The sequence below is a fragment of the Chelon labrosus genome, assembly GCF_963514085.1.
Source record: "Chelon labrosus genome assembly, chromosome: 6".
NCBI classification, from domain to species: domain Eukaryota; kingdom Metazoa; phylum Chordata; class Actinopteri; order Mugiliformes; family Mugilidae; genus Chelon; species Chelon labrosus.
Window position 1 is genome coordinate 22,143,376 of NC_140342.1, and position 26,926 is coordinate 22,170,301.

The 26,926-nt window shown below is 43.8% G+C and overlaps 3 protein-coding genes across 3 annotated transcripts in view; 2 read left to right on the plus strand and 1 right to left on the minus strand.

Annotated features, from left to right (window-relative positions):
* tesk2 (testis associated actin remodelling kinase 2) overlaps positions 1-5,444 on the plus strand; it is a 33,142-nt gene extending 27,698 nt beyond the window's left edge. The window contains exons 11-13 of the mRNA XM_084546685.1: positions 187-325; positions 1,813-2,340; positions 2,505-5,444. Coding sequence (XP_084402811.1) covers positions 187-325; positions 1,813-2,340; positions 2,505-2,806 — 969 coding nt within the window. The 3' untranslated portion in view covers positions 2,807-5,444. The remainder of the gene's footprint in view (positions 1-186; positions 326-1,812; positions 2,341-2,504) is intronic.
* Positions 5,445-6,384: 940 nt separating this feature from the next.
* Positions 6,385-10,445, minus strand: LOC311489413 (uncharacterized protein). Its single transcript, XM_084546484.1, has 4 exons — positions 9,981-10,445; positions 9,787-9,902; positions 8,730-8,829; positions 6,385-8,027 (listed from the first exon to the last, which is right to left on the minus strand). The coding sequence occupies exons 1-4, from the start codon at positions 10,192-10,194 to the stop codon at positions 7,129-7,131; spliced, it is 1,329 nt and encodes a 442-aa protein (XP_084402610.1). The 5' UTR covers positions 10,195-10,445; the 3' UTR covers positions 6,385-7,128.
* Positions 10,446-12,802: 2,357 nt separating this feature from the next.
* LOC311489508 (uncharacterized protein) lies at positions 12,803-26,723 on the plus strand. The gene is given in 15 exon segments (XM_084546622.1): positions 12,803-12,943; positions 13,506-13,917; positions 15,462-15,564; positions 15,681-15,825; positions 16,039-16,121; positions 17,110-17,217; positions 17,467-17,585; positions 18,174-18,348; positions 18,442-18,539; positions 18,893-18,961; positions 19,331-20,077; positions 22,170-22,378; positions 22,530-23,122; positions 24,680-25,951; positions 25,953-26,723. Coding segments are annotated over 14 exon segments (3,897 nt in total). The 5' UTR covers positions 12,803-12,943; positions 13,506-13,829; the 3' UTR covers positions 26,041-26,723.
* The last annotated feature ends 203 nt before the right edge of the window (positions 26,724-26,926 follow it).

The window sequence follows — 26,926 nt, forward strand, 5'->3', positions numbered from 1 at the left end:
GTAAACTACAATAAAAAGACTATAAAACAAGCTATAATATATACAGTATAAGTAAACAGCCAGTTAATAAAGTCATATTTCTCTTGTTTAAATGTCACATGTAGCTCGTTTTTAAATGGGAACAGAGCTTGTTGGTTAATAATCTAATGTGACATCCTGCTCTGTGTGTCTCTCCATCCCTCCCAGATGGATCCTAAGCTCCGTCCATCCTTCCCGGACATCGTGAGGCACCTGGAGGAGATTCTCGCCCGCCTTAAAGTCGAGGAGATGGAGCACGAGTGCGTCCCGCTCGGCGGTGACAACGACAAGAAAACCATAAGCAAAGGTAGCAGCACTGCACCCTCACTGGAAGCGTCTAAAGGTTTACAGTCAATAAAAGTCACATCCCTTTGTTTACAAGAAGATGCTTGTAAATTCCTGGGAGGGCACGTGGTAGGAGGGGTAGCTGTAATCCACGCGAGGCACCAGAAATGGATTTTATGACCTCCCACACCCCCCGTTTACCTCTACGCGCAGACTCCGCTTGACCTCTTTTATTCTCAGCCGGTAGTCAATATTTTACTCGTCATCTAGTCGGTGTCAGGCCTAATGGAAACATCTCACCTCTCCTAACACTCACGTCACTTCCTTTTTTTTATATCACACCATGCTTTGTCCACTCAGTTGCAAGGCTTCTGCTTACGCTGTCCTCACACAGACATGCAACCAGGTTTACTCAGACCACGTGAGCAGAATCCCTTCTCTTACTAAAATATCTCTTTTTTCCCAAGTTATTCAAGGGACTTTTTTTTTTTTTAGCAAAGCAAATTTGAATATGTTGTTAACATTTATCCCTCGGGTGTCTGACCCCGAATCCTGCGTTTGCTGCTAAAATAACGTGAAGAGGAAAATTGGTCTGGGATCAACGTTCCTATTTTGAGACACTCGATCCATGCAGGCCCGGGTTTCACTTCTAATTTGGTCCAGCGCGGAGCCGCCTGCCTGTCTGACCATCGTGGAGTCGGGGAGGCAGTAATGTGTTTGCTCAGAAAAACCAAACAGCTCCATCTCCCTCATAACACACGCACAGGACGTCACAGGATGCAGCTGTAGTTTTTTTTTCCCCTTAACAATTGACAAATGCAGTTTCTGTTTTGGTTGTAAACTTTGACTAAGCTAAACCGTCTGAGCCCGTCGACGTAAGAATCATCTCCCCCCCCTCCTCTATCGCCCTCTCTCCCCTGATAACATCAGCATTTCCTGAGACCAGGATCACCCTCATAGTAGGAAATATTTCTGTTGCATAACAAGAATTTCTTTTCCAAAGTGGCTTTTTTTTTTGGCCCTCATGAGTAAAATGAGTAATGCCTTGAGATATGTACCGGAAAAAACAAAATGCGGGGTCGCTCGGAACAACTGTGAGATTTGAGAGGAGCATAAAATAACTTGTTTGCTTGGTTAGTTTTGTTTGATGCATCTGCTGCTTGGAAATATATAGATTTTTTTGTGAATGCTTATTTTTTTAAGCATTTATAATTGATTATTTTGTTTGTAGACCATGTGCACTATTGCTTTGCAGTCCTGAACGTTCAAAGGTCTTATTATACATTTTTATTTTAAGTATTTTTCCTGCTGCCATGAATTAAACGTGATGTTTTTCAACCCGTAGAAAAGTCATATAGTTCCTGAGAAAGCAGCTGAGTTTGAAGCAGGCTGTGTCGCCACCTAGTGGTTAAATTAAAATCCTGCTTAACCTTCAGCTTGACTTAAAACATAAATATGAATAAATATGAGTTGTAAACTTCATGTAAGGTCTCGTTTTGTTCCTTAAAGGTGAGAAGATCCAGGGCTTCAAGCGTTTAAATCCCCTCGGTTTCCAGAACGACAAAATCCCCCCCAAGTCGCCCCGACCCAGACGAAACATCTGGCTCAGCCGCAGCCAGTCGGACATCTTCTCCTGCAAGCCGGGGAGAAAAGTCAACGTCCAGGACCCATACTACGACCCCCCCACCGCCCAGAGAGCCTCCAAAGCCCGCAAGATCAACCCCTTCACGGCTCGAGAGGACCTGTGCGGGGGCAAGATCAAGTTTTTCGACGTGCCCAGCAAGTCCGTCTTCTCGCTGGTGTTCGACCTGCACTCGCCTCCGGGGAGCGCGTTCAGCAACCAGCCGCCTGCTGGTCCGGGACCCCTGCAGGAGGCTTATTACTGGCAGCAGCTGCCGGGAAGGCAGTGTCACTCCTTACCCGTGTCCCCACAACTGCCCCGCTCTGAGATCTTCCAACTCGCCGCCGCCGCCGTCAACTCCAACAACAACGGCTCAGTCACCTGTAACTCCAGTCAGCTGTCCACGACTCTTCCAGGTGAGCTCAGTGAATGTTTGGAAAGGATGAGCTTTACATTTCTCTTTACACCTTTAGAGAATGTAGCTTCTGGTTACGTCCCAAATGGGGAGACGGTGTGAGTTCACATTCTGCAGGTGCAGGATTTTTTATCTTCTGGTTATTTCCCTTTTTATTCCTCTCAGCTACCAACTCCCGGTTTGACGCCGGCCTGATGGGAAACGACGCCCGACAGAAGGCCCTCCTGGGCGGCTGGGCGAAGAAATACGTTGTGGTCGAGATCCCGCCTTACTGCAGGCAGAGAGGAGGGGAGGACGGCGCAGAGGCCGAGGGGACGAAGGAGGGAAACATGGAGGATGACTTTGGGGAGGGCTGGTCTCCGATGGTCCCCAGCAGCGACAGAGACAGCGGAGAGGGGATGGACTGCTCCAGCAGCCTGGAGACAGAGGAGGGGCTAGAAAGGCTGGCAGACACGTGCCCAATGTAGACCTCCGTCAAACAAAGCCACAGGGAGGTGGAGGTAAAAATGTAGTTTTGGACTGGAGAGGAGAGAGGAGGAGGACTCTGACTCCTCGATGTCAGGACACGGAGGCGAATAGTTTTAACAAGAAGATCAATAGACTGGACACATTTCAAAGGTAGTGGAAAAAGAAAAAAGCACTTGATTTTTTTTTTTTTTAAAGAATCTTTCAAGTGAATGTATCACACGTCGAATAAATAGAGCACACGTGATTTAGTTTTTTAAAAAGCTACCATCCAGGTGTCTCCAGATAGCACAAAAAAAAGCTTCGGTCAAGACAGTGGACACTGCAGAGAGATTATTTTTCTGAAAAAAGGTTGTTTATATTTAATAATGTGAGATGTAGATTATTTTTCCTCTTTTTTTTTTTTGCATCTTGTCTGTGATGAGCGGTGTTGAAGATCCCTTGTGTTGATGTGTGTGTTTGGGTGTGTGTGTGTGTGTTTTAAAAAAGAAAAATCTAAAATGTGTTTTGATACGTCCGTGTTCTTTGTGAGACAAATCCTTATACTAAATCAAAAAAATGATAATAATAATAATCCTCACACATTAGTGATTAACCAGACTGATATTCAGATGAGAACCGTACGAGGTCTCATTAATCTCAAGTATCCTAGCAACCTCAAACTACTCCAGTGAATTCACCTGCAGCGTTAGTGAAGAGGAGTTTGTGCAGTTCATTTAAAAAAAAAAAAAAACAGGACCTGGATGTTTTTAAAAGTATCTCACTAGTGCTTTTAACATCTTCTGTCCCACTACTTTACAAGTACACATAGAGACAAACGTCTAAAGGCCACTTTAGACGTCAACTCTCATGTTTCTTCATGTTTCAGAACAACTTTTCCAAATCAGTTCCCTCTAATGACACGGAAAGGGGATAAAACTGTAGAGAGACCAAATAACATTTTCCCTTTTACATATAAAAAGTCAAATTCATTTACACATTCTCTAGTCTCCAGGTCCTTGCTCTGGTCCGGTATTATCAATAGTCTATGGTGGCTGATGTTAACTGTATAGAAACTAGGGGCCTTATTGTTAATGTTTAATTATACGTAAACTAGAGAAAGATGCTGCAATGGTGTCTTGAACCAGTGTTATAAAAACAAAGTGAATACTACGTACAGATTTTTGCGTAACAGCCGTTGTAGCACGTTGGTGCTGAGATAATTTCAGTCGGTCCAGTTGTCAAGCATTCGCTCTAAGTTGCCCCGCCAGATTTAACTGAAGCTTAAATATACACCAATCAGCCACAACATTAAAACCACCGACAGGAGAAGCGAATAACATTGACCATCTTGTGACAATTCAGTGTTCTGCTGGGAAACTTTTGGACCTTAGACATGTAGCACCCATCTAGACCAGACCAGGCACCCCCACCCCATAGCAACGACACTCCTTGATGGCAGCAGACATCCCAGAAACTGATCAAGTATCTGTGGGATGATCCACAGAGGCCCCTTTCCCTCAAAGGCCCCCCCACTAATAACTGTGTTACCAGACACCACAGGACACCCTCAGAAGGCCCATGTCCATTCTCTGATGAGTCACAACTGTTTTGGAGGCACAAGGGAGACCTACACAATATTAGGAAGGTGGTCATAATGTTATGCCTGATTGGTGTATATCCTCTTCTATTATAAGACAACTCTTCAGTTGCCTGAAATTAAATTATTGCAGTTATCTTTAGTTTTAGAAAGTCTTAACGTGACACGGTTTGGTTCAGTCTTTGCATCGTTCATTCAGGACGCCTGGCGTTGACGTTTCTGCTCTGAGACGATTAGACTCGTTCATTTCCACCAATTATCAGTATTTAAAATGTAACTGGAGTAGGTTTATGTGATAAAATTCAAACGACTTTAAACACCTCCGCGTGTTGTAGCTGCTAACATTTGGTTGCGTTGTATATCTCGAAAGTCTCGCGACGTTTCGCGCGCAACACTCCCGAGACAGATTTAGTGCAAGAATTCGTTTCGTTCGTCGTCGTTCGTCGATAACTTCAAGCGTTTATCAGAAACAGTTCTGATGTGTTCGTACAAACGGAATTAAATTAAGACTCGTGTTGGTGAACATCGGCCACGTTTGCCTCGGCGCCAGCACTTCCTCTCTACGTGGCTTTTGTTACATTCTGCCGATCACTTCAATAGGAACTAAAATGTGTTTGTAAGGTGATATATGTGTACATACATACATACATGCATACATACAGTCCTCTCTTATCACTACTTTTCTATGCAACTTTTATCACAATTTTACAGGAATCTAATTTGATATTTATGACAAACATTTAATGTCTTACCTTTGTATATATGTGTAAAACAAAAACCTTGTGTTGTTTTTTCTGATTGAATAACAAAGCTTCCCCAGATTTTCTTGGTGTTTCTCTCTTTTTATTTATTTTTTTCCTCATCACCTGAACCTCAGATTTAGCAGCTTCAAACTTTAGAAAGTCGTATTTATTTTAAGATAAGAGTGACTTTTGCTTTCAGATTTGATTTTAAAGTCACGGGAAGGAAGTAAATGGAAATAATAAGGAGGGCTTCTATGGGTCAGTTATAAATAAATTGAGTATATCTCAGCAACTACAGGATTTATTTGTACATTTTTTTGGTGTCATACACTGTCTGGCCAAAAAAAAAAAGTCGCCACACTCTAATATTTCACTGGACCGCCTTTAGCTTTGATTACAGCACTCACTCACTGTGGCGTAGATTTATTTCCATCCAGTGTTGCGTTAACTTTTCACCAAGATCTTGTATTGATGATGGGAGAGTCTGACCACTGCACAAAGCCTTCTCCAGCACATCCCAAAGATTCTCAATAAGGTCTGGACTCTGTGGTGGCCAATCCATGTGTGAAAATGATGTCTCATGCTCCCTGAACCACTCTTTCACAATCTGAGCCCCATGAATCCTGACATTGTCATCTTGGAATATGATCCATTGATGGAATAACCTGGTCATTCAGTATATTCAGGTAGTCAGCTGACCTCATTCTTTGGGCAACATAATGTTGCTGAACCTAGACCTGAGCAACTGCAGCAACCCCAGATCATAGCACTGCCCCCACAGGCTTGTACAGTAGACACTAGGCATGATGGGTACATCACTTCATCTGCCTCTCTTCTTACCCTGATGCCATGGTTCCCCACTATCCTTCCAGTTTTTAATAATACGTTGGACAGTTCTTAACCCAGTTTTAGTAGTTTCTTCAATCTCCTTAGATGTTTTCTGCCAATGATCTGACCCTTCTCAAACAGACTAACATCTTTCCCACGACCACAGGATGTGTCTTTCAACATGGTTGTTTAAGAAACGAGAAGCTACTCGTTGCATCAGTTGGGGTTAAATAACTTGTTGTCACCCGTGCAGTAATTACCCAATAGGAGGCTCGTACCTATTTGCTTAGTTAAATCCAGGTGGTGACTTTTTTTTATTTTTAGCCAGGCAGTGTTTCTTCTGATTTTAATGCAGATGTGTGAGAATCAGTACATTCTGGGTTAGAGGAAAAGGAAGAAAAAAAGCAACAAGGCATAAATTTCAGATTTAATTTCTGCCTTACAAAACTGTAAACTTTTAGAGCCTAAAAACCTCTAGGAAACTATATCACCGTTACCTGCACCAAGACTGAAGCTAATGAAGTGAAGCATCAGCTAAATATTGTGAGCATTTAGCCTTAAATTAGGCTTCTGCAGGATCCTCTGTAGTCGTATTTTCTCATCCCAAAGGTCTGTGCGGTTCAGGCTCTGCAGAAACTTACACAGACGTTAGCATTAAATGACACAAACTCAACAAACAAAGGGACGAATGTTTTCGTGGCTGCGTTTGTTTCCTTTCCCAGCAGGTTGCCTTGTGCCGTCCTCCTTCCCTGATCACGTGACCGTATGTTTGGTAAGTCCTGACATATTCATTCATCTTCTATACCCGTTTAGTCCTGTTAAGGGTCACGGGGGTCTGCTGGAGCCTATCCCAGCTGTCATCGGGCGAGAGGCGGGGGTACACCCTGGACAGGTCTCCAGTCCATCGCAGGGCAGTCCTGACATATTTTTTACTGATTTAAACTTTTTGTCACGACAATAAAACATTTTAAAAGTGTAACTGCGAAAACATTTTTCACATAAGCTGAGAAGCCCGCAGCGAACTGAGCGGGAATCCGTGGAGTTAATCAGAGATAGAAGTCAAACGTGGCACAAACTAGCTTATCTAACACTTTTTTTCATAAATAAATAAAAGTATTTTATCAAAAATATCGCCTAGCTCTATATAAAGAATGTAACGGACTATATAAAACACTTAGTGCACTGTCTTCTGATGGGACTTGAGGCTGGAGCGCTGGGTGAAGCACTTCCCGCACACCGAGCACTCGAAGGGTTTCTCCCCGCTGTGCACCACGGCGTGCCTGATGAGGTTGCACTGCTTGGTGAAGCTCCGGCCGCACTGCATGCAGCTGAACGGCTTCTCGCCCGTGTGGCTCCTCAGGTGCTCCTTGAGCTGGCTGAACCTCACGAAGCCTTTGCTGCAGTACGTGCAGCTGAACCTCTTCTCGCCGAGGCCCGGCCTCCAGGGCGTCCTCATCCTCCTCGCCAGGCCGAAGCCGCGGTTCGGATCCTCGCCGGGGCTCCTCGTGCGGGGCGCCGCATCTCTGCGCTGATGCTGCGGCTGCTGAGGAGTCGAGCTCGAGTCCGTGGGGTTGATCCGAGCTAAAGCGCCGTGCCCTTCGTCTGGTTGCGGCCTCTTGGAGCCAAAGGTCCTGGCTCGCCTTTTCGCCCTCGCCGCGCTCACCGCCACAGATTTGCCCAGCGGGTGACCTCTGGACACCACATCCTCTACATGTAATCCGGTCTGAGGCGCAAACACGGTGGCAATGTGCTCAAACTGCTGCCCAGCGTACGGGACGCTCAGATCGCCGGCGTCGTCTCCGCACAGACTGGTCGACCACAGCTGGTCCTCGGTCACAGACGTGCGGGGTGAATCAGGCGGAGCTGCGTTCTCATCGGGCTCTTCCTCTTTCTCACGTTTCACTGTGAGTCGCGTCTCGTTTTGGTCTTTGTTTACTTCCTCGTCTGGGAAAGCGTCGAAGCCGTCTGCCGGAGAAACCAGAGAGTCGGAGTCGGCTGGGTTCTCATCCGCAAAGCCGTCAATCTGGGCCGGCTGTGAGGCTTTGAAACACGACAGCTGCTCCGCTCCAGAGACTAAAGGAAGCACAGGAAGTCTACTTCAGTTTGGAGTCTGATCAGACTCTTGGCAAATTAAACACCTTCGTCCTTTTACATGACCAGAAATCAAGGCACAAAACATTTATTCATTTCAATAGATGGATGATTTAGGTTTTCGGTCTTTGAATGTCAGCTGTACTTAAATGTTAGGTTAAACACTCCTTTACATTCAGGGCCTGTTCAGACTTTGCATTAAGATCCGATGTGGGTGATCCAATCTCGTAAAAGACAGATGTGAACACCACCAGGACGTATTAAGTATTTGAGGGATCTGATCTCTGACCACATTTGGAGATGATCTGGGTCACATTTATCCACAAAATTCCTTCAAAGGTCATGACACATGCACATAAACCGGGCTGTTCTCGTCTCTGGAGCAGCGGTAGAGATCCATTAGAGACAGACTGCACCCTACACATCGTGAAATTGGGATCAGATCTAGCCATCTGGCTGGAGACGCATCTTAACGCCAGGTGCGAACACACGCACCTAAAGCTGGTCACTTGTGATCGGGTCGCCCAGATCGGATCTTAATGCAAACGTCTACACGTGTTTGAAAGGTCGTAAGTTGTGTCAAGGTGAAGTAAACCTCCTGCACGCTGCGTTTGATTCACTCATGCAAATGGAGAAAACCGACTTCTAAAATGTACGTGTGTGTGTGGGTGTGTTTGCACTCACTCAGCTTGTCCTCCGGGTCGACCCTCCACCTGTCCTCGTCTGCACACTCCACCTTGACCTGCACGTCTTCAGCTTCGTTCTCAGGTTCCACGTCTGTGCACTGCAACGACCGGTAAGACGGTAAAGTCCAACAAGTACACACACAAGCCTGACTATAGATGTGGTAATTAATATGGAAATAAATCTACAGAAAGGTTCAAATGTGGTTTATACTACAGTTATATACTGAAGCTTTTATACTTTTGAACGTCAGCCATAACATTATGATCAGCTGCCTAATATGATGTAGTTCCCCCCTTTTGCCTCCAAAACAGCACTGACTCGTCGAGCTATGGCCTCCGCTAGACCTCTGAAGGTGTGCTGCGGTATCAGGCACCAAGACGTTGCGAGTCCTGCGAGTTGCGAGGTGATGCCTCCATGGATCGGACTTGTTTGCCCAGATGCTCGACCGGACCGAGACTGAGATTGAGCCATGTCAACACCTTGGACTTGTTTTTGTGTTGTTGGATCATTTTTACTTTAAGGAGCATTATCCTGCTGAAAGAATCACCTTGTGCAGTTTTCCTGCTTCTAATGTCAACTTTCAGGACAAAATGCTGCCTAACATGTCCCACCCACTGACACACGCACAGCCAACGAGATGTCATTGGTCATAATGTTATGCCAGATGAGTGCATACTGTCGATTAACATTTAATTCTACTGTCTGCACATCGACGTCAATTTTAAACTGAATTTATTTGGGTTTTGGGCTGATGGTTGAACATAAAAAGCCCTTTGCAGACATAAAGTTAGTCGATGACGTCTCTTCTGCAGAGAGTGTTGTTGTTAAAGTCACACTGCAGCAAAAGTAATAAAGAAATAAGATTAGCAGTCATGCAGGTCATGGAAATCCAAAAATCAAAGGCAGCTGGGCTTGTTTAGGATATTTTACCACTCGTCCATTGTATGTTTTGAGTGTGCATCAGCCCGGATGTTCCTAATAAAAGCCTAAACTCCTAGAAAACTACTTCAGATGCCTTTGTTTTAGTTTTATGGGTGTTATTTATTCTTCATACCTGCTGGGATTGACTGTGAGTCTCTGCCTCCACCTGCGTGTCCCACCCTGAGCTCTGACGGTTCAAAACCACTTTGACTAAAGGAGAACATCTCTCCACACCTGGAGCGTTTAACCCTGAGGAGGAACACAGGAGACATTTAAACACAGATAACTTGAACCCAGGGAGTGAAATGCCTCACCCCTTCTCCCCACCTTTCCTCCTGGCTCTCATCCTGCTCCTCCTCAGCTCTGCCTCCATCACCTCGCACTTCCTCTTCAGCAGCTCGATGTCCCGCCGGCTCCGGCTCACCTCCAGCCGCAGCACCGCGCAGCTGTCATCCACTCGCCGGTTTATCTCCGTCACAGCTGCCTTGGCCAGGACCTCCATGACGGACAGCAGCTGGCTCTGGAAGCTGCAGTTCTCCATCTTGGACCGGTTTCGGCTCCTTTTTTTTTGTAAATTATGAAAACAAATAAATGTTTTCTACTGTAGGCGCCTCTGTGTGATTTGTGTCTCAGTTTCTGATTAAATGTATTCAAATATGGTCAGAGAATCGCGTTCGCCCCGGTCGCAGACTGGGAAGTGTGCTGATATAGCTACTGCTTCCGCGGACGCAGACAGAGGGAGAGGCTCGTTTGTTTTTAACACCCGTGGAGTTCGTAGGGACGGATTCGCTCCAAGTCTGTTAATAATAACAAAATTTAACGTGATTCCTTTTTTAAAAAGGAAATTAAACAAAATGTAACGCGAGTGGACGTTTATTCAATCTTTAAGGGTTATTTCGCGTTATTTCCGCCCCTATGGGAAGCACTGACAAACGAAACGAGGTCACCATAGCAACACCGCTTTCAAGCAGCTGGGGAGTGACGTTACGCCATTACCGTAAACATCAGAATACATGCGCACTGTGACCCCAGCTGCCGTTAATCAGGTGACTACATTTAAAAAATAAAATAAAAATTTAATAAGTTTAGCTGCATTTACAAATCTTAGTACCGTGTTTTTTAATTTAATTCAGATAACTTTCTTATGATGGCATATTTTTATAACTATGCATTCGTATTCTACCATATTAGCGTCGACTAACGTGTCGTAAAAGATGAGCACCTGGATCTGCTTCTAATTACATTATAATGTGTTATTAGCCACCTATTAGCTGATAATACACAGTTTATAAACTCTAAACAAGGGGACTAAACAGTAAACATGAAAATAATCGATTACATTCCAAGTTGTGTCGTTATTTTTGTCATTAGCAATCACTTGAAATAGTTTTCAGTTTAAAAAACAACAAAACAAACAGGTGTGGTGGTTAGCACTGATGCCTCACAGCAAGAAGGTTCCAGGTTCGAATCCAGAAGTCCAACTGGGGCCTTTCTGGAGTTTGCATGTTCTCCCTGTGTCTGTGTGGGTTCTCTCCAGGTACTCCAGCTTCCTCCCACCGTCCAAAGACATGCTGGTTAGGTTCATTGGTGAATTAAAACCTAAATTGGCCATAGGTTTGAGTGTCAATGGTTGTCTGTCTCTCTGTGTTTGCCCTGCGATAGACTGGAGACCTGTCCAGGGTGTTTCCCCCGCCTCTTGTCCACTGAAAGCTGGGATAGGCTTCAGCCACCCCGGGACCCTTCACAGGACAAGCGGTAACAGAAGATGAATGAATGGAAACCTGGGTCCTGGTATTTATGTGGCTGTTGTTCCTCAGCTAAGCAACACATAGGCTACCCTTGTGAAGAACTGATGCATCAAACAAGACCACCTTTTTTCCACTGATCTGTGGTCCAGTTCTGATACCCACGTGTCCATTGTAGAAACTCTCTAAAGTGGACAGGGTCAGCATGGACACCCTGACTGGTCTGCGGCTACACAGCCCCATTAAAAAACTAACTGTGATCCACTGTATGTTCTGTTTCCTTTCTATCAGAACCAGCAAGGCCTCAGTGAGCCTTGGCCGCCTATGACCTTGTGGCCACTTCACCTACCTCTTTTACTTCCTGGGTCCACTTTTGATAGATACTGATCACCACAGTCTGTGAACAGGTCAGTCCCTCAACTCCTTCCACTTGTCCATTTTTTTTTTTTATTTGCTTTCAACATCAACTTTGAGGACGTCACGTTCACTTCCTGCCACATATATCCTACACACGTGACAATGAGATAATCAGAGTCATTGACTTGACCGATGATTATTATTTAATTTTACGATTAAACACTCGGTCATGATGTCATGGCCGGTCGGTGCGTGTGAACATCATTACTATCAGAAGCCATTTTCAGATTAGATAAGATCAGATGAGATAAGATAAGATACGTAAGCGTCACAGCAGAACAAGTTGAAAATTCAGGAAGTTAAGCAACCGAAGCCCACACATGCAAATAATCAGATGAAAGTAAACAGCGAGCAGAGAATCACCTTTTACTGCAATGCAATGCATTTTAACTCCAGTATGAGCTCAGAAACTCTTTTTATAGCATATAAAACACTGTCATTATCACACATTATCACACTACTGTACACGTAGGATGTTCACGGCTCATAATAATAAACAATACGTGGTGATAATAAGCCTTTTTTGTCTTTCTTAGCAGTGGACCCACTTTGTGAAACTCTCCACGGTGCAGTCATGGCCTCTGTGGTACTTGTGTTGCTTGCTGTCTCTTCCCGTGATTGTGGTGTGGCACTTGTGTGTGTCACTTTTGCACTTGTCTTTGGTGGTATGTGCTCAAGTTTCTGTATGAGGAGTCTTAAATATGCTTTGTGGCATTGGCGAGCGCTCATGCCGACACTTTGTGGAAACTGTTTTCGTGACACCGTGCCTTGGTGGCACTTCGGCTCGCAGCGTAACTCTGATGTGAAATACTGAAAAGGAAGCAGGGGCCGGATCACTTTTGTCCTGTAGGCACGTACAGCTACTACTTCTTCCTATTAGATGAGTAAATCACGTAGAGCCGAGGCTGCACGGAGGCAAACAGAGCACATAAAGGGAAATAGATGAACTGTACAGATACAATGAACTGATTTCCCTAGTCAGTCAGCAGAGGCGGAGAAACGCAAGGGCCCGCATACAGAGAGAAAGCGCAAGAGAAGGAGAGACACTCAGGAAGTTAACAGGGGAAGTTTAGTGGTTTCTTGCGTCATCGTTTTATGCTGCTACTTGTGTGCCGATGCAGAGTGAAGGTAGGAACACTGTTTTTTTCCCCCAACTTGTTTGTTACCTAAAGTTTCTAAACTCTTTCCTAAAAGTGGACGGATAGGAAGGGGATGGTGGACAAAGGGAGCGAGAGGTGACAGGTGTCAGGGAGATGCAGAGGGTCGGGGAGGCGGTTTTGAACGTCTGTCTGTGTTCGAGCTTTAACGGTGCTCGACTTCCGCTGCAGTGAGAACGGGGCCGCGATGGCCGTGACATGTGGGCAGGGAAAAGCAGACAGGGCCCGTAATTGACCCAAGTCACGGGGGCCGGAGCCGAGGCCGGACGGCGAGGTGGGCCCGCCGGCTCGGGGAAACGTTATAGTGTGACTGGAGAGAAACATACATAAGCACTGAATAGGAGAAGTTCGGAGTCAAGGGTGTGGCCTTTCATTCGAAAAAGAAATTGAGTGCATCGAGGGGGGGGGAAGTGGAGAGCCACATATGCACGTTGAGGATTGAGTGCAATTTGTTTGATTTTAGGGGAGATTGTTGTCTGCAACTTGAAGCTGCTGTTCGCACAAAGAAACCTTTGTTATTTCTGCTTTTGCAGGGCGGAAGGTAAACCAAAGTATGTCCTAACACTGCAGCTTTTACATATCAGCTCCAATGCAGCGCAGCTTACAGAGGAAACAACCTGCACCCAACAACATGCACTGAAGCAGAGGAAGCAGAATCATCATCATCAATAGCAGCAGCAGCAGTGGCAGCAGCAGTGGCAGGGTCAAATCTGTGAAATGTGCAGCGCCTCCACAAAGTCAGTGGCACATTAACCCGAGTTGGATCAACACATCCAGCGGAGACAGTCAGCGAGCCGGACTGTCACAAGCAGAGCAGCACAGGACCCGGTCTGAATGTGAGGTGGAAACAGGAAGACATGCGAAGGAATCGAAGAAAAGGAGCGAACAAAGAGAAGGTGTTTGGATGTGATCTGCTGGAGCACCTGACCGCTACCTCTCAGGAAAGTAAGTGAAACGAAATACGCCCGACTTTGATTTTGGGCTTCCTTCCACCTGCAGACATGACAGCACGCTCTAGACGCCGGCCTGCAGAGGAAATGAATTGTTGTCTATGGGGGCATCTAACCTCAGCAGAGAACTCATTTATATTTCTTTAGAAATTGCTTAATCTCTCAGTTTGCAGTGATGCTTCTCAGACAGATATGAAATCAGGAAAAGGTCCATTTTAAAGCTCCATTTTCAGTTACTTCTATACTAACAGTCAAACCACACAGGTCATGTTATAACGTGACCCTCATGAGACTGTACAGTTATTTGATTAGCTTCAGAGGGTCCATGTGCCGTAGTTTATCAAGCAATCGTAATCGTATTGACGTAACAGCTAAATGTTAACAGGGTGCGAGGGTCTGGTAAGGTGGCAGGGCTAGGGTAGAGGACAGAAGGGTAAGTAACGAGTGCAGGAGAGAGAAGATGAGAATGGAGGACGAGGAAACGTGAGGTGAAATGGGGGAGGAAGACATGTCCCCCCCCAACAATGACTATGCCAACAGGCTGACCATAAGCAAGTAGATAGCAAATAGCATCGTATTTTCTAATTAGCACAAAGTACAGCTGAGGATGATGGGAATGGGATTATATTTGTTTCTGGTTAAGTTTCAGTATCAAATCAACTTAAATTTTGAGCTGGTCATGAAAAATGGACATCACCGGAGTCAGATTGATCAAATTCATCCCGTAACATGAATTTGTGTTTAAATCCATCCCATAGTTGTTGAGATGTTTCTTGTTCTTTTACTTTAAAATGCATCTTACTTATTTTTTTATATATATTTTGTATTACTTTCATTCTATTGTATTTGCTCTGTTAACTAGCAACTGTCACTTTATGGGAGCAACAGCAACAAAACAATTTCCTTGAGGGATTAATAAAGTATTCTGATTCTGATTAACTTAATCCAACAATTGGACCTTAATGTTAGCACCTGTCTATAAGAATCATGATAGTCGTTGCAAATCTTCACGGTAATCCGCCAAAGTGTTGATATTTACATAAGTATTCCCCCGTTCTGCCTATATATATTAAATCTGCAAAATGCATTAAACAGTTTATTCCTTGTTGAATGTCAAAATGACAAAAATCTGCACAAAAAAAAACAGAGAAATACCTTCATGCTGTTATTTGTTTGCTCTTTTTTATTCTACACGAACACTGTAACCTCTTGAGCGCAAATGATCCTGCACAAGTTTAATGAAAATAATAAAAATAATAAAAATAAGTCCTCCGATGGACTGGCGACCTGTCCAGGGTGTACCCCCGCCTCTCGCCCGATGAAAGCTGGGATAGGCTCCAGCAGACCCCCGCGACCCTTAACAGGAATAAGCGGGTACAGAAGATGAATGAATGAATGAATGAATAAAAATAAGTTTGTTTGGGATCATTTATAACACAATATGACCCAGAAAGACAAACTCTATAACAACCAAATAAGTAATTTGATGTTAAATTAAGGTTGTTGCATATTATCATTATTATTATACTCATCCCACAGTTCCTCCGGTGTTGCGAATCTGCAGTGAGTTTGTTGAGCATAATGGGATCGTGGATGGAATCTACAGGTTGTCCGGAGTCTCATCCAACATCCAGAAGCTGAGGTGAGTCGTTTGAATCCGCGAATGTCCAATGTGCTCCTCGACAAAGTTTCATTCCGGTTTGTGCGCTATGTTTATGTAAATCTGAACTGAACCCGTGTTTGCTTGCCTGAAACCAGGGGTGAGTTTGAGAGCGACGGCGCTCCGGACCTGAACAAGGATGTGTACCTGCAGGACATCCACTGCGTCAGCTCTCTGTGCAAGGCTTATTTCAGAGAGCTGCCCAACCCTCTGCTCACATACCAGCTGTATGACAAGTTTGCTGTGAGTCAGACATGTTTCACACGTTTCCTTCCTCTTGCATCTGCAAGATCACAGATCACATCCTAGTAGCTCCAGATCTCACATTGAACCCAGGCAGTGCATATAAGACGGCTCACTTTTTTTTTTTTTGAAAACATGAAAAGATAAACATGATATAATGTCGTAGCTTAAACTGAAGTAAGGAAAGCAGTGATGACATGTGTGTTCTTACAGGAGGCTGTGGCCATCCAGCTGGAGGAGGAGAGGCTGGTAAAGATTGCAGATGTGCTGAAAGAACTGCCAGCGCCACATTTCAGGTACAGTCTGCTTCTGTTCCTACATAAAAAGTAGGTGTGTTTAGTTCAGTGAAGACATTTACAGTCGTTATTACACAATCCAGTGTCTGCCCTGATACGTTATCTCCAGCATTTTACAACAAAATTAATCAGTTTTGAGCCATTTGAAGAGTTCATGCTCTTACAAAGACTGCCAGGGTTCCTCTTTGTTAATGAGGTTATGTTATTATACACTGATCAGCCACATCATTATGACCACTGACAGGAGAAGTAAATAACATTGACCATCTTGTGACAATTCAGTGATCTGTTGGGAAACTTTTGGACCTGGCATTCATTGGTGTGGATGTTACTTAGACATGTAGCAACCACCTAGACCAGACCAGCCATCCCCAGCATGATGCAGCCTGACACAGACATACACACACACACACACAAACGCATTAGGAACAACTAAAAAAAAAAAAAAAAATCATGATGCAGAAGGACAAGGTGTTGACCTGGCCTCCAAATTCACTAGATCCCAAACTGATCGAGTATCTGTGGGATGATCCACAGAGGCCCCTCCCCTCAACCCATAGGACCCAAAGGCCCCCAACTAAAAACATTCTGTTGCCAGACACCGCAGGACACCCTCAGAAGGCCCATGTCCATTCTCTGATGAGTCACAACTGTTTTGGAGGCACAAGGGAGACCTACACAATATTAGGAAGGTGGTCCTAATGTTATGCCTGATCGGTGTAAATTTGATGAAAACCAAGAGTTCCCCCAACATTTATCGCGAGGAAACATTGTTCATGACTTCGGTTCCTACCCATCCTCATACCACGATAGCGGGCTTGGAGCACTGGGTGAACGCTGACAACATTTTCTTGTCAAGAAGTGGTGACGCATCTGGGGTGGGAAATATACAAGGGTTACCAAGACAACCCGAGCCTATAGGTAGCTGGATGTGTAATAAAAAAGTTAGTAATTTTAAATTTGATGACATGTTTTTTTTTTTCTGCAGGACTCTGGAGTACCTGATGCGTCATCTCGTCAGAATGGCCTCATATTCCTCAGAAACCAACATGCACGCCAGGAACCTGGCCATCGTCTGGGCCCCCAATCTGCTCCGGTGAGCTAATATCAGTGATACAGTTTTTATATGTGCGCTTGTCCTTTGAGCAAGACACTGAAGCTTTACCAGCTTTGACTCTGCAGGAAATTTTTTTATATGAAATGTTCAGAGATATAGACAACCATTAAGCTCATTCATCCGTCCTTTCATTTATTCACTCATCCATTCTTCCTTCCTCTTTTTTTAACATGCATCACATTTTGTCCCTAAAAATAAACCAATCAATCAATCATTGTGTGCTTTAAGGTCGAAGGACATCGAGGCGTCTGGATTCAACGGTACAGCGGCCTTCATGGAGGTCAGGGTCCAGTCCATCGTGGTAGAGTTCATCCTCACACACGTCCCTCAGCTGTTTCCCGAACCAGGTCAGAACACACCGAGTCTTAACCCTCAAACAGCCTTGTAAAGACAAATGTCCTCACTCTGATGGTGCAAAGTGAGGAGATTTTGGCCGGTCCTCACTTCTTTACTAAAATGTCCTCACTTTTTTACAAAAATGTCCTCACTTCTTTACAAAAATGTCCTCACTTTGCACAAATGTCCTCACTCTGATGGTGCGAAGTGAGGAGATTTTGGCCGGTCCTCACTTCTTTACAAAAATGTCCTCACTTTGCAAAAATGTCCTCACTTTGATGGTGTGAAGAGAGGACATATTGGCCGGTCCTCACTTCTTTACAAAAATGTCCTCACTTTGCAAAAATGTCCTCACTTTGATGGTGCGAAGTGAGGACATATTGGCCGGTCCTCACTTCTTTACAAAAATGTCCTCACTTTGCACAAATGTCCGCACTCTGATGGTGCGAAGTGAGGACATTTTGGCCGGTCCTCACTTCTTTACAAAAATGTCCTCACTTTGCATAAATGTCCTCACTTTGATGGCCCTCAGAAAGATAGCTGTACAAGAGCACACACAAACACACACCTGCCTCATCTCTTTCTCCTGCTTTAATCAGGTGTATCAAATGAGAGAAGGAAGTCCCTCCCCTCCCCGACGGCGATGTGCGCTCCAGACGAAGGTTTTTTCAAGTCCGTTCCAATGCAGTCCGTCGCCAACTTCGGGAACATCAGCCCAGGGGACGGTCCTCTTGCAATAAGACCCTACCACGCTATCATTGAAGGCACAGACAAGTGAGTAGACCGTCCGTTTGACATGGTATCTGTATTTTAGAAAACAGGTTTTGGATATAACCCATGTCTCTGTTAATCTCTCCCTCACTTCAGGAGGAAAGGATCTCTCAAAGGCAGGAAGTGGATGTCCATCTTTAACATCGGAGTACGGTTCCAGGACACAAAGAGAAGGCACAAACACTCAACTAAAGGTATAGTCATGGAAATTAGTTGTGGTATTTGGTCCTACTCAGGTCACCTTCTCCTTTTCCATCAAAAATATTTGCCTCATCACTTTTCTGTCATTATTAATGTCGTCACATTTCATAAAATAACATATTTACTGTATAACTGATGCAAGAAGAAAGATTATTCATTTTCTTCTGTCCGAGTAGGGAGCTGATGTTCTGTCACAACCTGATGACTTGGAAATGAAACTAAATCAATCAAAATCGAACATTTCATTGAAAGTCAAATTGTTACATTCTGTTTTATGCAGTTTTAAAAATGTCTGCATGATCAGCTTTCACAGATTCACAGATTCTTCTTTTTGTTTTTATTCCAGAGAAGGAAAAAGTTTCTTTGAGACCAGCGAGGAGCATGGACTCCCTCAGCAACCCATATCCACATGAAGGTGCATCTTCTCAAACATTTCTCAACATATTTCATGAATTAAATGAAGATTATAAAGGCTGCAGACTTAAATAAAATCTAATTCACCCTATTTACTCTACTTAAAAATGAACGAACGGCTGAATGAATAATGTTCAGTGTTGGCGTTTGGAGAAATCTGCTTGTGAAACTTGTTAAATTACATTTTTGTGAAGCTAAAATCAATGACCTATCTTCTGTAGTTTTCATTGAGTCTTTTCTGTAAGTGTAGTTCTAGGAAAACTCAGGAAAACCGAATGTCTCTGGGACAGAAATATTAAAATCAGCGCATGCTTTAATTTGGATGGAACACTTTTTTTGTCCCTGCACTCATTTTTCTGTCACGTTTCAGTTGCCAGGCGCCACGGCCAGCGCCCTCCTTCCACCAACATGTCTGCCGCCGTCACCCCCTCCCCTCAACCTAGCTCGGACGCCGCACCATCGACCGGTGGCAGCAGTGAATATGCTGTGACCTACCGCAGGGGAACAGGCTTAGTGAGCGGGGGGACTCAGGGCACCTACACAGCTCTTGACCCAGAAGGTTTAGGGGTAGCGGGCAATGAAACTGTCCAGTCCAGATCCCCAGGACTCACCACCAAAGTGGGCCGAAGAGCAGCCATGCACATCACGGGGCCCACCTTGGTTACTGTGCCACTACACATCACCTCTAACCTGGCGTTCGGCGTGCTACAAGGGGGCGGAGGCGACAGGGTCATCCACCGGGGCAGAGACAAGGATGCAGGGGACAGGGTGGAAAGTAAAGAGGGAGGAGAGAAGCCTGCGAAGAGGGAAAAAAGAGGAATGGAATGGAAGGTGGAAGAAGACAAAAAGGCTGACGAGGAGGAGAAACGTCACAGAGAGAAGAACAGGGAAGGGGTCGTGGACGTGGAGGTGAATACGGTGGCAGTGTTAGGTGTTGGTGAGGAAGAAGGGGGAGGAGCTGGGGATGAGGAGAGAAGAGATTGTAGAAAGAAGCAGGAGGAGGTGACAGGAGGTCAGAGTGTGTCCAGAGAGCAACGAGACAAAAGCGTCAGTGCAGATGAAGAAACTGAAGAACGTGCTGCAGATGGCAACCAAGATGTTGACAGTGTATACATGGGTAAGTATGTTTACATGTATTTTTTTTAACTATGATCGCCTTGAGTGTGCTTGCCAAGCCTGCAGCTGATTATTAATGATTATTTTGAGCCGCAAGCTGATTGGATAGACCCATTTTTGGTCCAAGCACAAACCACTTGTTGGTCCTCTGGTAGTCACACTGCTCCATAGCAATCATTTTTATATATAAAAATACAAGAATTTCATGTGGCAGCCTCATAGACTGTATAAAGAAGCCAAAAGTGAAGCCAAAGCAAGTAGAGCTCCCCCTGGTGGCTGGCTGCAGTATAGGTCATAAGATCCACCTCCTCCATGTTAGTGGATGGGACTTGGGCCGAACTAAAACACAAAAATACACGTCAAGTAACATTTCTTCAAGGATGGTTTCTGTCATTGTAGGTAGTTAATATAATGTTGATGCATGTTCAAGAGTCAATCTTTTGGATAAGTTTAGTTTTAGTTAGTTATTTGACGCTATAGAATCAGGATGTGGCATAATGGTGACTACCAGTTGCCATGCCAACCACTCCATAAAGCAGTCCTGCGGGACCGTGGGAGTTGTAGAAATTTTCTTAAAAATAAATACCGTGTATTATCCAACATTTTCTTGCAACTGGTGGAGGTAGAGCAGAGCGGCAAGGCAGCTCTTTGTCTATATTTATAGTTTTATATACAGTCTATGGTCAGCCTACAATGAAATATGGTTGAATCTGGTGGAATATAGTAACAAATGTCATACTTTTCTTCAAAATTAAATGCTGACATTACAGAATACATAGTTTCATACTGTAACGGCAGTGAGATTAAAAAAAATAAGTTTTAATGGAAGTCAATGGGGCATTTTTTGCCACAAAGGTGTCCAGAGGAAGTATCTGTTACTACATAAAAATACCAACGAGGTAAAATCAGTCTTGTTGTTAATCTTTGACAAATCAAGACTGTAATCATTACAGAAGCCACATTCCTCTACTCTTTTTTATTTGGAAAATAATTATTTTTTTTGAGTATTTTTTTCTTTATTATAACAACTAATAATTTTAAATATTTTAGATAATTAAACTTCCATTGACAGGGTTAAAATCCAGGAAATTATTAAATGTTTGGTCATTTTGAACAAGATTTTTAAGAGAAAAATGTTAAATATGTGATGTGTGAAAAATGCACACGATTTATTACGTTTTAATAGCAGATTTATTTATTTTTTTTGTCTCAAAGGTATCCAGAGGGTAGTGAATTTTTGAGGAGGGCACAAGGGTTAATAACTTTGGTGCCTTAACAAACACTGAATGACTTGCCAATGACTTTAACACTCACATTTTATGTCTCGACAACTACGATGAATTTTAACAATGAAGCTTTGAGTTTTCGTCTGGTTACGGCACATCAGAATTTCCCTTTGACGAATACTTTTGGATTCAAGTAACAATTACTGAATAGTAATTTGTTAATAGTAAAATAACATCAACCCAACTCTTCTTTCTAGCTCTTATTTTTCAGTCTTCACACATGCATTTATTTTGAACATGAGCAACACTATTTGTACAATTACTGCCTCTCACTTCCCTCTGTGACAGCAGGCGCTTTGCCACATTTCATCATTTTCTTCTCCAGATCTAGTTGTAGGAAAAGCATTGTTTTTCAAGACTTCACCTCACAGAGCCACCAGCAATGCAGTAGATGTTCTTAAAGAATGACTCAAACTATTAATAGTCTATTGTGTGACAAACTACTTAGACATTCATTTCGCACGATCACAGTGAGGACATTTGTGCAAAGTGACAACATATTTTTGTGAAGAAGTGAGGATCAGCCAAAATGTCCTCACTTGGCACCATTAGAGTGAGGACATTTGTCTTTACAAGTCATCCAGTGATTCAATAATCACTGGATACGAATGCAAATACCTCAATATTCTAAACTTTCTCCAGTTGTTAATCCTTTCAAAGCCATTCTTTTTATTTTCCCCTTTCTTTTCACTTATTTTCTGCAGCGTTCTTGCATCGTGGGCTCATTCTGTTGCATGTTCAGTGCTTTAAATGAACACCACTCACATCAGCTCATCTCTAAACTCGCGGCTTATAATTCGTTCACAGATATGAAAGGGACAGATGATCCTCAGCCTGCGGAGACTGAGCATATCGAGGACGACGTGTTGGAAACCTTTGACATCCTCAACTCAACAGAGGTGGAGAATGTGGAGGAGGAACACGAGCTGTCTGGCTACGTTCAAGATAACTTTGAATTCCTGGACCAAATGGACTGCAGCGCCATGGACCACATGGACTGCAGTGTACCCTATCAGGTGTGTGTTTGAGATGAGGTTTGAAGAAGTGGGGATAAGAGGTAGTAGGTTTGCAAAAAGAGAACAGCCACTTCTTGTTTGAATTTTCAGAGAAACACTTGAGGGATTTATTCGGAAGCTCCTTTTCACTTCCCGTCTCTTTACCTTCCAGGTGAACGAGTTCTCCGTTGAGCCTCCTTGTCACTCAGACGAGGAGTACGAAATCATGGAGCAGTCTCAGTCTTCCCATCATCCCGGGGAGTTCCAGGCACACTCTCTGCCACGTTCTGAAACACGCAGCCAGAGTCAGAGCGAGTTAAAGCCACACCGACCGCTCAGCAGCGACTCAAACCGACACACTAAATCCCTCAGCTTGCCTTACATGACCTCACCTATCCTCGTGCCGGAGGAGATGTCTTCTGAAGAGGAGGACACGGGGGACGAGTGTGAAGAGCACGTATACAGCAGCGAGGAAGACGAGAGCATGTTTGTTAAAAGCCTTCCGCCGGATTTCTTTCTGAGCGGTCTGCACGGGTTCGAAACGGACACTGACACGCAAGACACTCCCACTCCCGACAGAGCTCCCGTGATGATTCGCTTCCAGAGCTCAGCGGAAAGAGAAGGCCGGGATCTGAACCCTGAAACTACCGCGTGTGAAGAAACAACCGATGAAGTGAAGGACAAAGAAGATAGGGATGGACTCGAAGAAAGTGAGAGAACAAGGAAGGAGGAGGATGTTCAGCAGCTGGAAAACGATATGGAAAGGTGAGAACTGATTCTTAATGGTGATTTTATAGCATTGCCTCAGTTGTCAAGCGAGTGAATTTCTGTCTGAGGCTGTAGCTGCAATGGAATACATATTTAAAGGTGCTTTGACCCTTAGCATTTAGGATTTTTCAGTTCTTTGTTTAAGTATTACAGTCTGAAGCGTTACTGTTTTAGTTCAGCTTTCTCACCCACTCTCATGTGTGCAGAGACAGATGATGTCAGTGAACGTAGTAAAAGAAAAGAAAAAAAGAAAGTCAGATAATTCTCACAGGCGCCGACTGGAGGCTAAACCACAACTAAAAGGGGAGAGAATATTATTTTATCAGGTGGCCAAATTAATCATAACCTCTGTGTTACCCTGTTTGATTTAGTCCAGGTTTAAAAGTAAGATTACGCAACATTTTTTTAAAAAAAATGCAAATTTAAAGATAGTCCACTTCATAAGAAATTCAACACATCTGCACTGGTTTCAGTACAAATATATTGTCCTGCTACGCTCGGCTTGTTCTTGTGTGAGCAGATAAACTGTAAGTTTCATACTATAAACAAATTAATTGTTCAATTGTAACGTTACTTGCAGAGCTTATTCTCGCTTTAAGGCAATTTTAGAGTGCTGTGGGACCTAAACACAAGGACCTACGCACGTAGCCTATGCCGGTGCGAGCCATTTATACTTGTGCGCTCGTCAGTCTGTCTCGCTCTGCAACAACACCACCCAGACACTGCGTAGTTGCATTTCAGGGGAGGTGCACGTCAGCTACGGTGATAGACTCTGTGTAGGTGTCTGTGTTAACACCTTAGCCTCTGCGTCAACTTAACGCAGAAGCGTAAACTGCAGGTTAAAGTTCATTTCATGCGCCCTCTAGTGGAAATGTCAAAACGTACAACTTTACAGCTTAAAACTTGTCATTAGAACAGAAAATGAAAATACATTCTCTGTATTATCTTCCCCAGTTGATTATCTACATTAACATAATTATTTCTGATTCTGATTTTACAAGTCTCCTGAAATGTTAAGTCTAAACAAGTGACTAAGGTATTATCTGGTTACATTTCCAGAACAGAAATCTGAGCCTTTGTTTATCTATTTTTTTCCAGAAAAGTGTTTTTCACACCTTTTTTCCATGATAGATAGATAGATAGATACACACAAAGTATTAAATCGGGAAGATTTGGTGTATTCAAGTGCTTCTAAAATAAAGATTTCATTCTAAAAATATGAGGAAAAACATTTAATTTTGAGAAAAGGAAATTTGAAGATATGCATTGTCATATTTTGCTCTTTTTGGTAAAACATTTAACTGACCGATATCACTAGATGCTTACTATCATTAAAACAACTACTTGAAATTTTAGTTTTAAATATGATAATTCTGTATTATTTAATAAGCATGAATCTGCAAAGGTTTCAACAACCCAACCAAAAGAAGAGTGAAAGCAGAATGAAGTGAAGAGTCCTGTTTAATTCTCACACTTACACAAGAAAAGACTATGTTGTATGTTAAATTTGTCTTCATGCCATCTAACGCTTTCAAATTTGTCATTTGTCCGCAGCAAAGCAACAGAAGAACCCATGAAAGACGCTCATGAAAGTGAAAACGCTCTCACTTCAGACGTATCCACTTTCTGCTGCGCGGAGCTTCCAGCTCTGAGCCTCGAGAACGACGAAGAATCAAACACTGTGGAGGAGACAGAGCTCGCACAGGAGGAGGAGGACGAAGGATTTCTTCAGTGTGATGGTCCACCTCCTCATGAAGCCTTTCCATTAGAGGACTCTTCTGTAATGTCGACAGAACATCCTAGAAGCTGTGGGGAGACAATAGAGCATGACGGCGGGGTGGTGGAAGAGGACGGCAAAACACCCCGAGAGGAAGAGGACTTGTGCCAACAAGTTGTTCCGGAAATTAAAGAAAGCGACGACAGCGTCAAGGAGGATGAGAGCGCAAGTGGTCCTGAAAACATCTGGGATGAATTCGAAGAACTCATATGTGAAATGATAGAGGACAAGGAGCAGTCTGAGAGGGAAGGTGATGCAGGGCGGGCAGATGCGATGAAGGATGGAGAAAAGGAAGAAGCACGGATAGCAGAGGTTTCCGCAGAGAAGGAAGTCGATATCAAGGCTGAAGCTAGAATAGAGGGAGAGGAGGAAACGTCGCAGGGAAACGAAGGAGAGTTTAGACACCCAGAGGTGAAACAAGAGTTTGAGGAAGATGAGGACTTAGAAAAAGCAGCTCAAGAGAAACATGCTTTCGGTGAAGAAGCACAACACCGTGACAGAGGAGAAGTGAAACAGCCAGAAAAAGAGAACAACAGAAAGGAGAGCGTTGACGAGCCATGCAGGACACCGGCAAGCGCAGATAAACAACCAAAGGAGGTCAGGCATGATGCGAAGGAATTGAAAGAGAGCAGGGAGCCTGAGAAAAGTGATATCAGCTTAGGAAGTGTTGACAGGAAGCTGGTCGTCTCCAAACATCCGAAGGTTTACCAAGTGAAAGCGGTGCCGGTCGTGCCCCCGAAGCCGCAGCACTGCAAGATAACCGCCCTGACCCTCCGGCACCAGCAGCAGCAACGAGAGAGGAGAGACGCCGAGGCGGGAAGAGACGCCGACGCGGGAAGAGACAACGCGGCGAAAGTCCCGGCAGAGCAGGACAGGGCGGAACAGGCGAGGGACGGAGACGACGAGAGCCACGAGAGGAAGCCGACGCTCAGGGGAGGAGAGAGGGAGAGGAGGAGGGACGGGGCCGAAGGCGCCTCGAGCAGAAACAGCCCCCTCAGCATGTGCTTCGATGAGGCCGTCGCCATAGCAACCATGAGGCGAGAAAAAGAGAGAATACGAGAGGGAGAGGGCGAGGCAGAGGGACTGGGGAAGTGAAGTGCAGGGGAAGGAGGTTTGTCTGTACAGTATACTGATCTGAAGTCATCTTTCTGTACAAACTATTTTTCTACATGTAGCATAAAAGGCTATATTTTCTTAAATTGATTGAGGAGTTTATTTCAATACAAATTGTAACAACAGTATTCCCAGTAAATAATGCAAGTGAACATAATGTTGCGCACAGACTTCATGTGCTGTTAGGAAACTCATAGTTTTTATTTTAGGTATTTTTTGGGGAAGAATGTTCTTTTTTCCCTTTATAAGACAGAAAACTGTAGAGAAATGACAGGAATGTAAAGGAAAGTTGTAGTTAATATGCAACTTGGGTTGACTTAGTCTGGGGATATTCATCTGCGTGATCTGCATCTTAAATCCCCAGCATGACAGGATACCTCGGAAGTTAGTAGATGAAAAAAAAAATAAATAAAAAAAAAAATGCAATTATGCTGCCTGATGGTCATTAAATAAAACTGAAACTGATAGTGAACAGTGAGGTGGAAGTGCTGCTCCAATATCTTGGATGAACTGCCTTTTTAAATATGTTTATTTAAACTTACGCAGCTTCCATCGCTGAGGTCTGCAAAATAAAATCCATTTCGGTCCGTAAAGTAGCAAGATTAGCCTTAAATATGGAGCTCCACCACACCCACTGTTTGCACTAGCCATGTTATTATAGAAGATTTTTTAACTTTACGATGTATGTATCTTTTAAAGTGTAATAGGTGAAAAATATGTGAATAAACATATGTTGTCTTGATGGTGTCTATTATTGTTATTATTATTATTATTACTTGTTTTTCACTCAACTTACGTCTTTATGTTCATTTATTTAAAGTTTACTGGAACAAGTCACACACAAAGCCTAAAGTAATGCAATAAGGCTAAAACACTCCTTCATTATTAAAACTGAATCCGTACGTGTATTA

Bases quoted from the DNA above. Each gene is read 5' to 3' on its own strand.
- LOC311489413 (XM_084546484.1), bottom strand. From the start codon at position 10,194: ATGGAGAACTGCAGCTTCCAGAGCCAGCTGCTGTCCGTCATGGAGGTC. The intron at 9,903-9,980 runs GTGGGGAGAAGG...GTTCCTCCTCAG, and splicing joins GATGAGAGCCAGGAGGAAAG to GGTTAAACGCTCCAGGTGTG. The intron at 8,830-9,786 runs GTATGAAGAATA...CGGTCGTTGCAG, and splicing joins CTCACAGTCAATCCCAGCAG to TGCACAGACGTGGAACCTGA.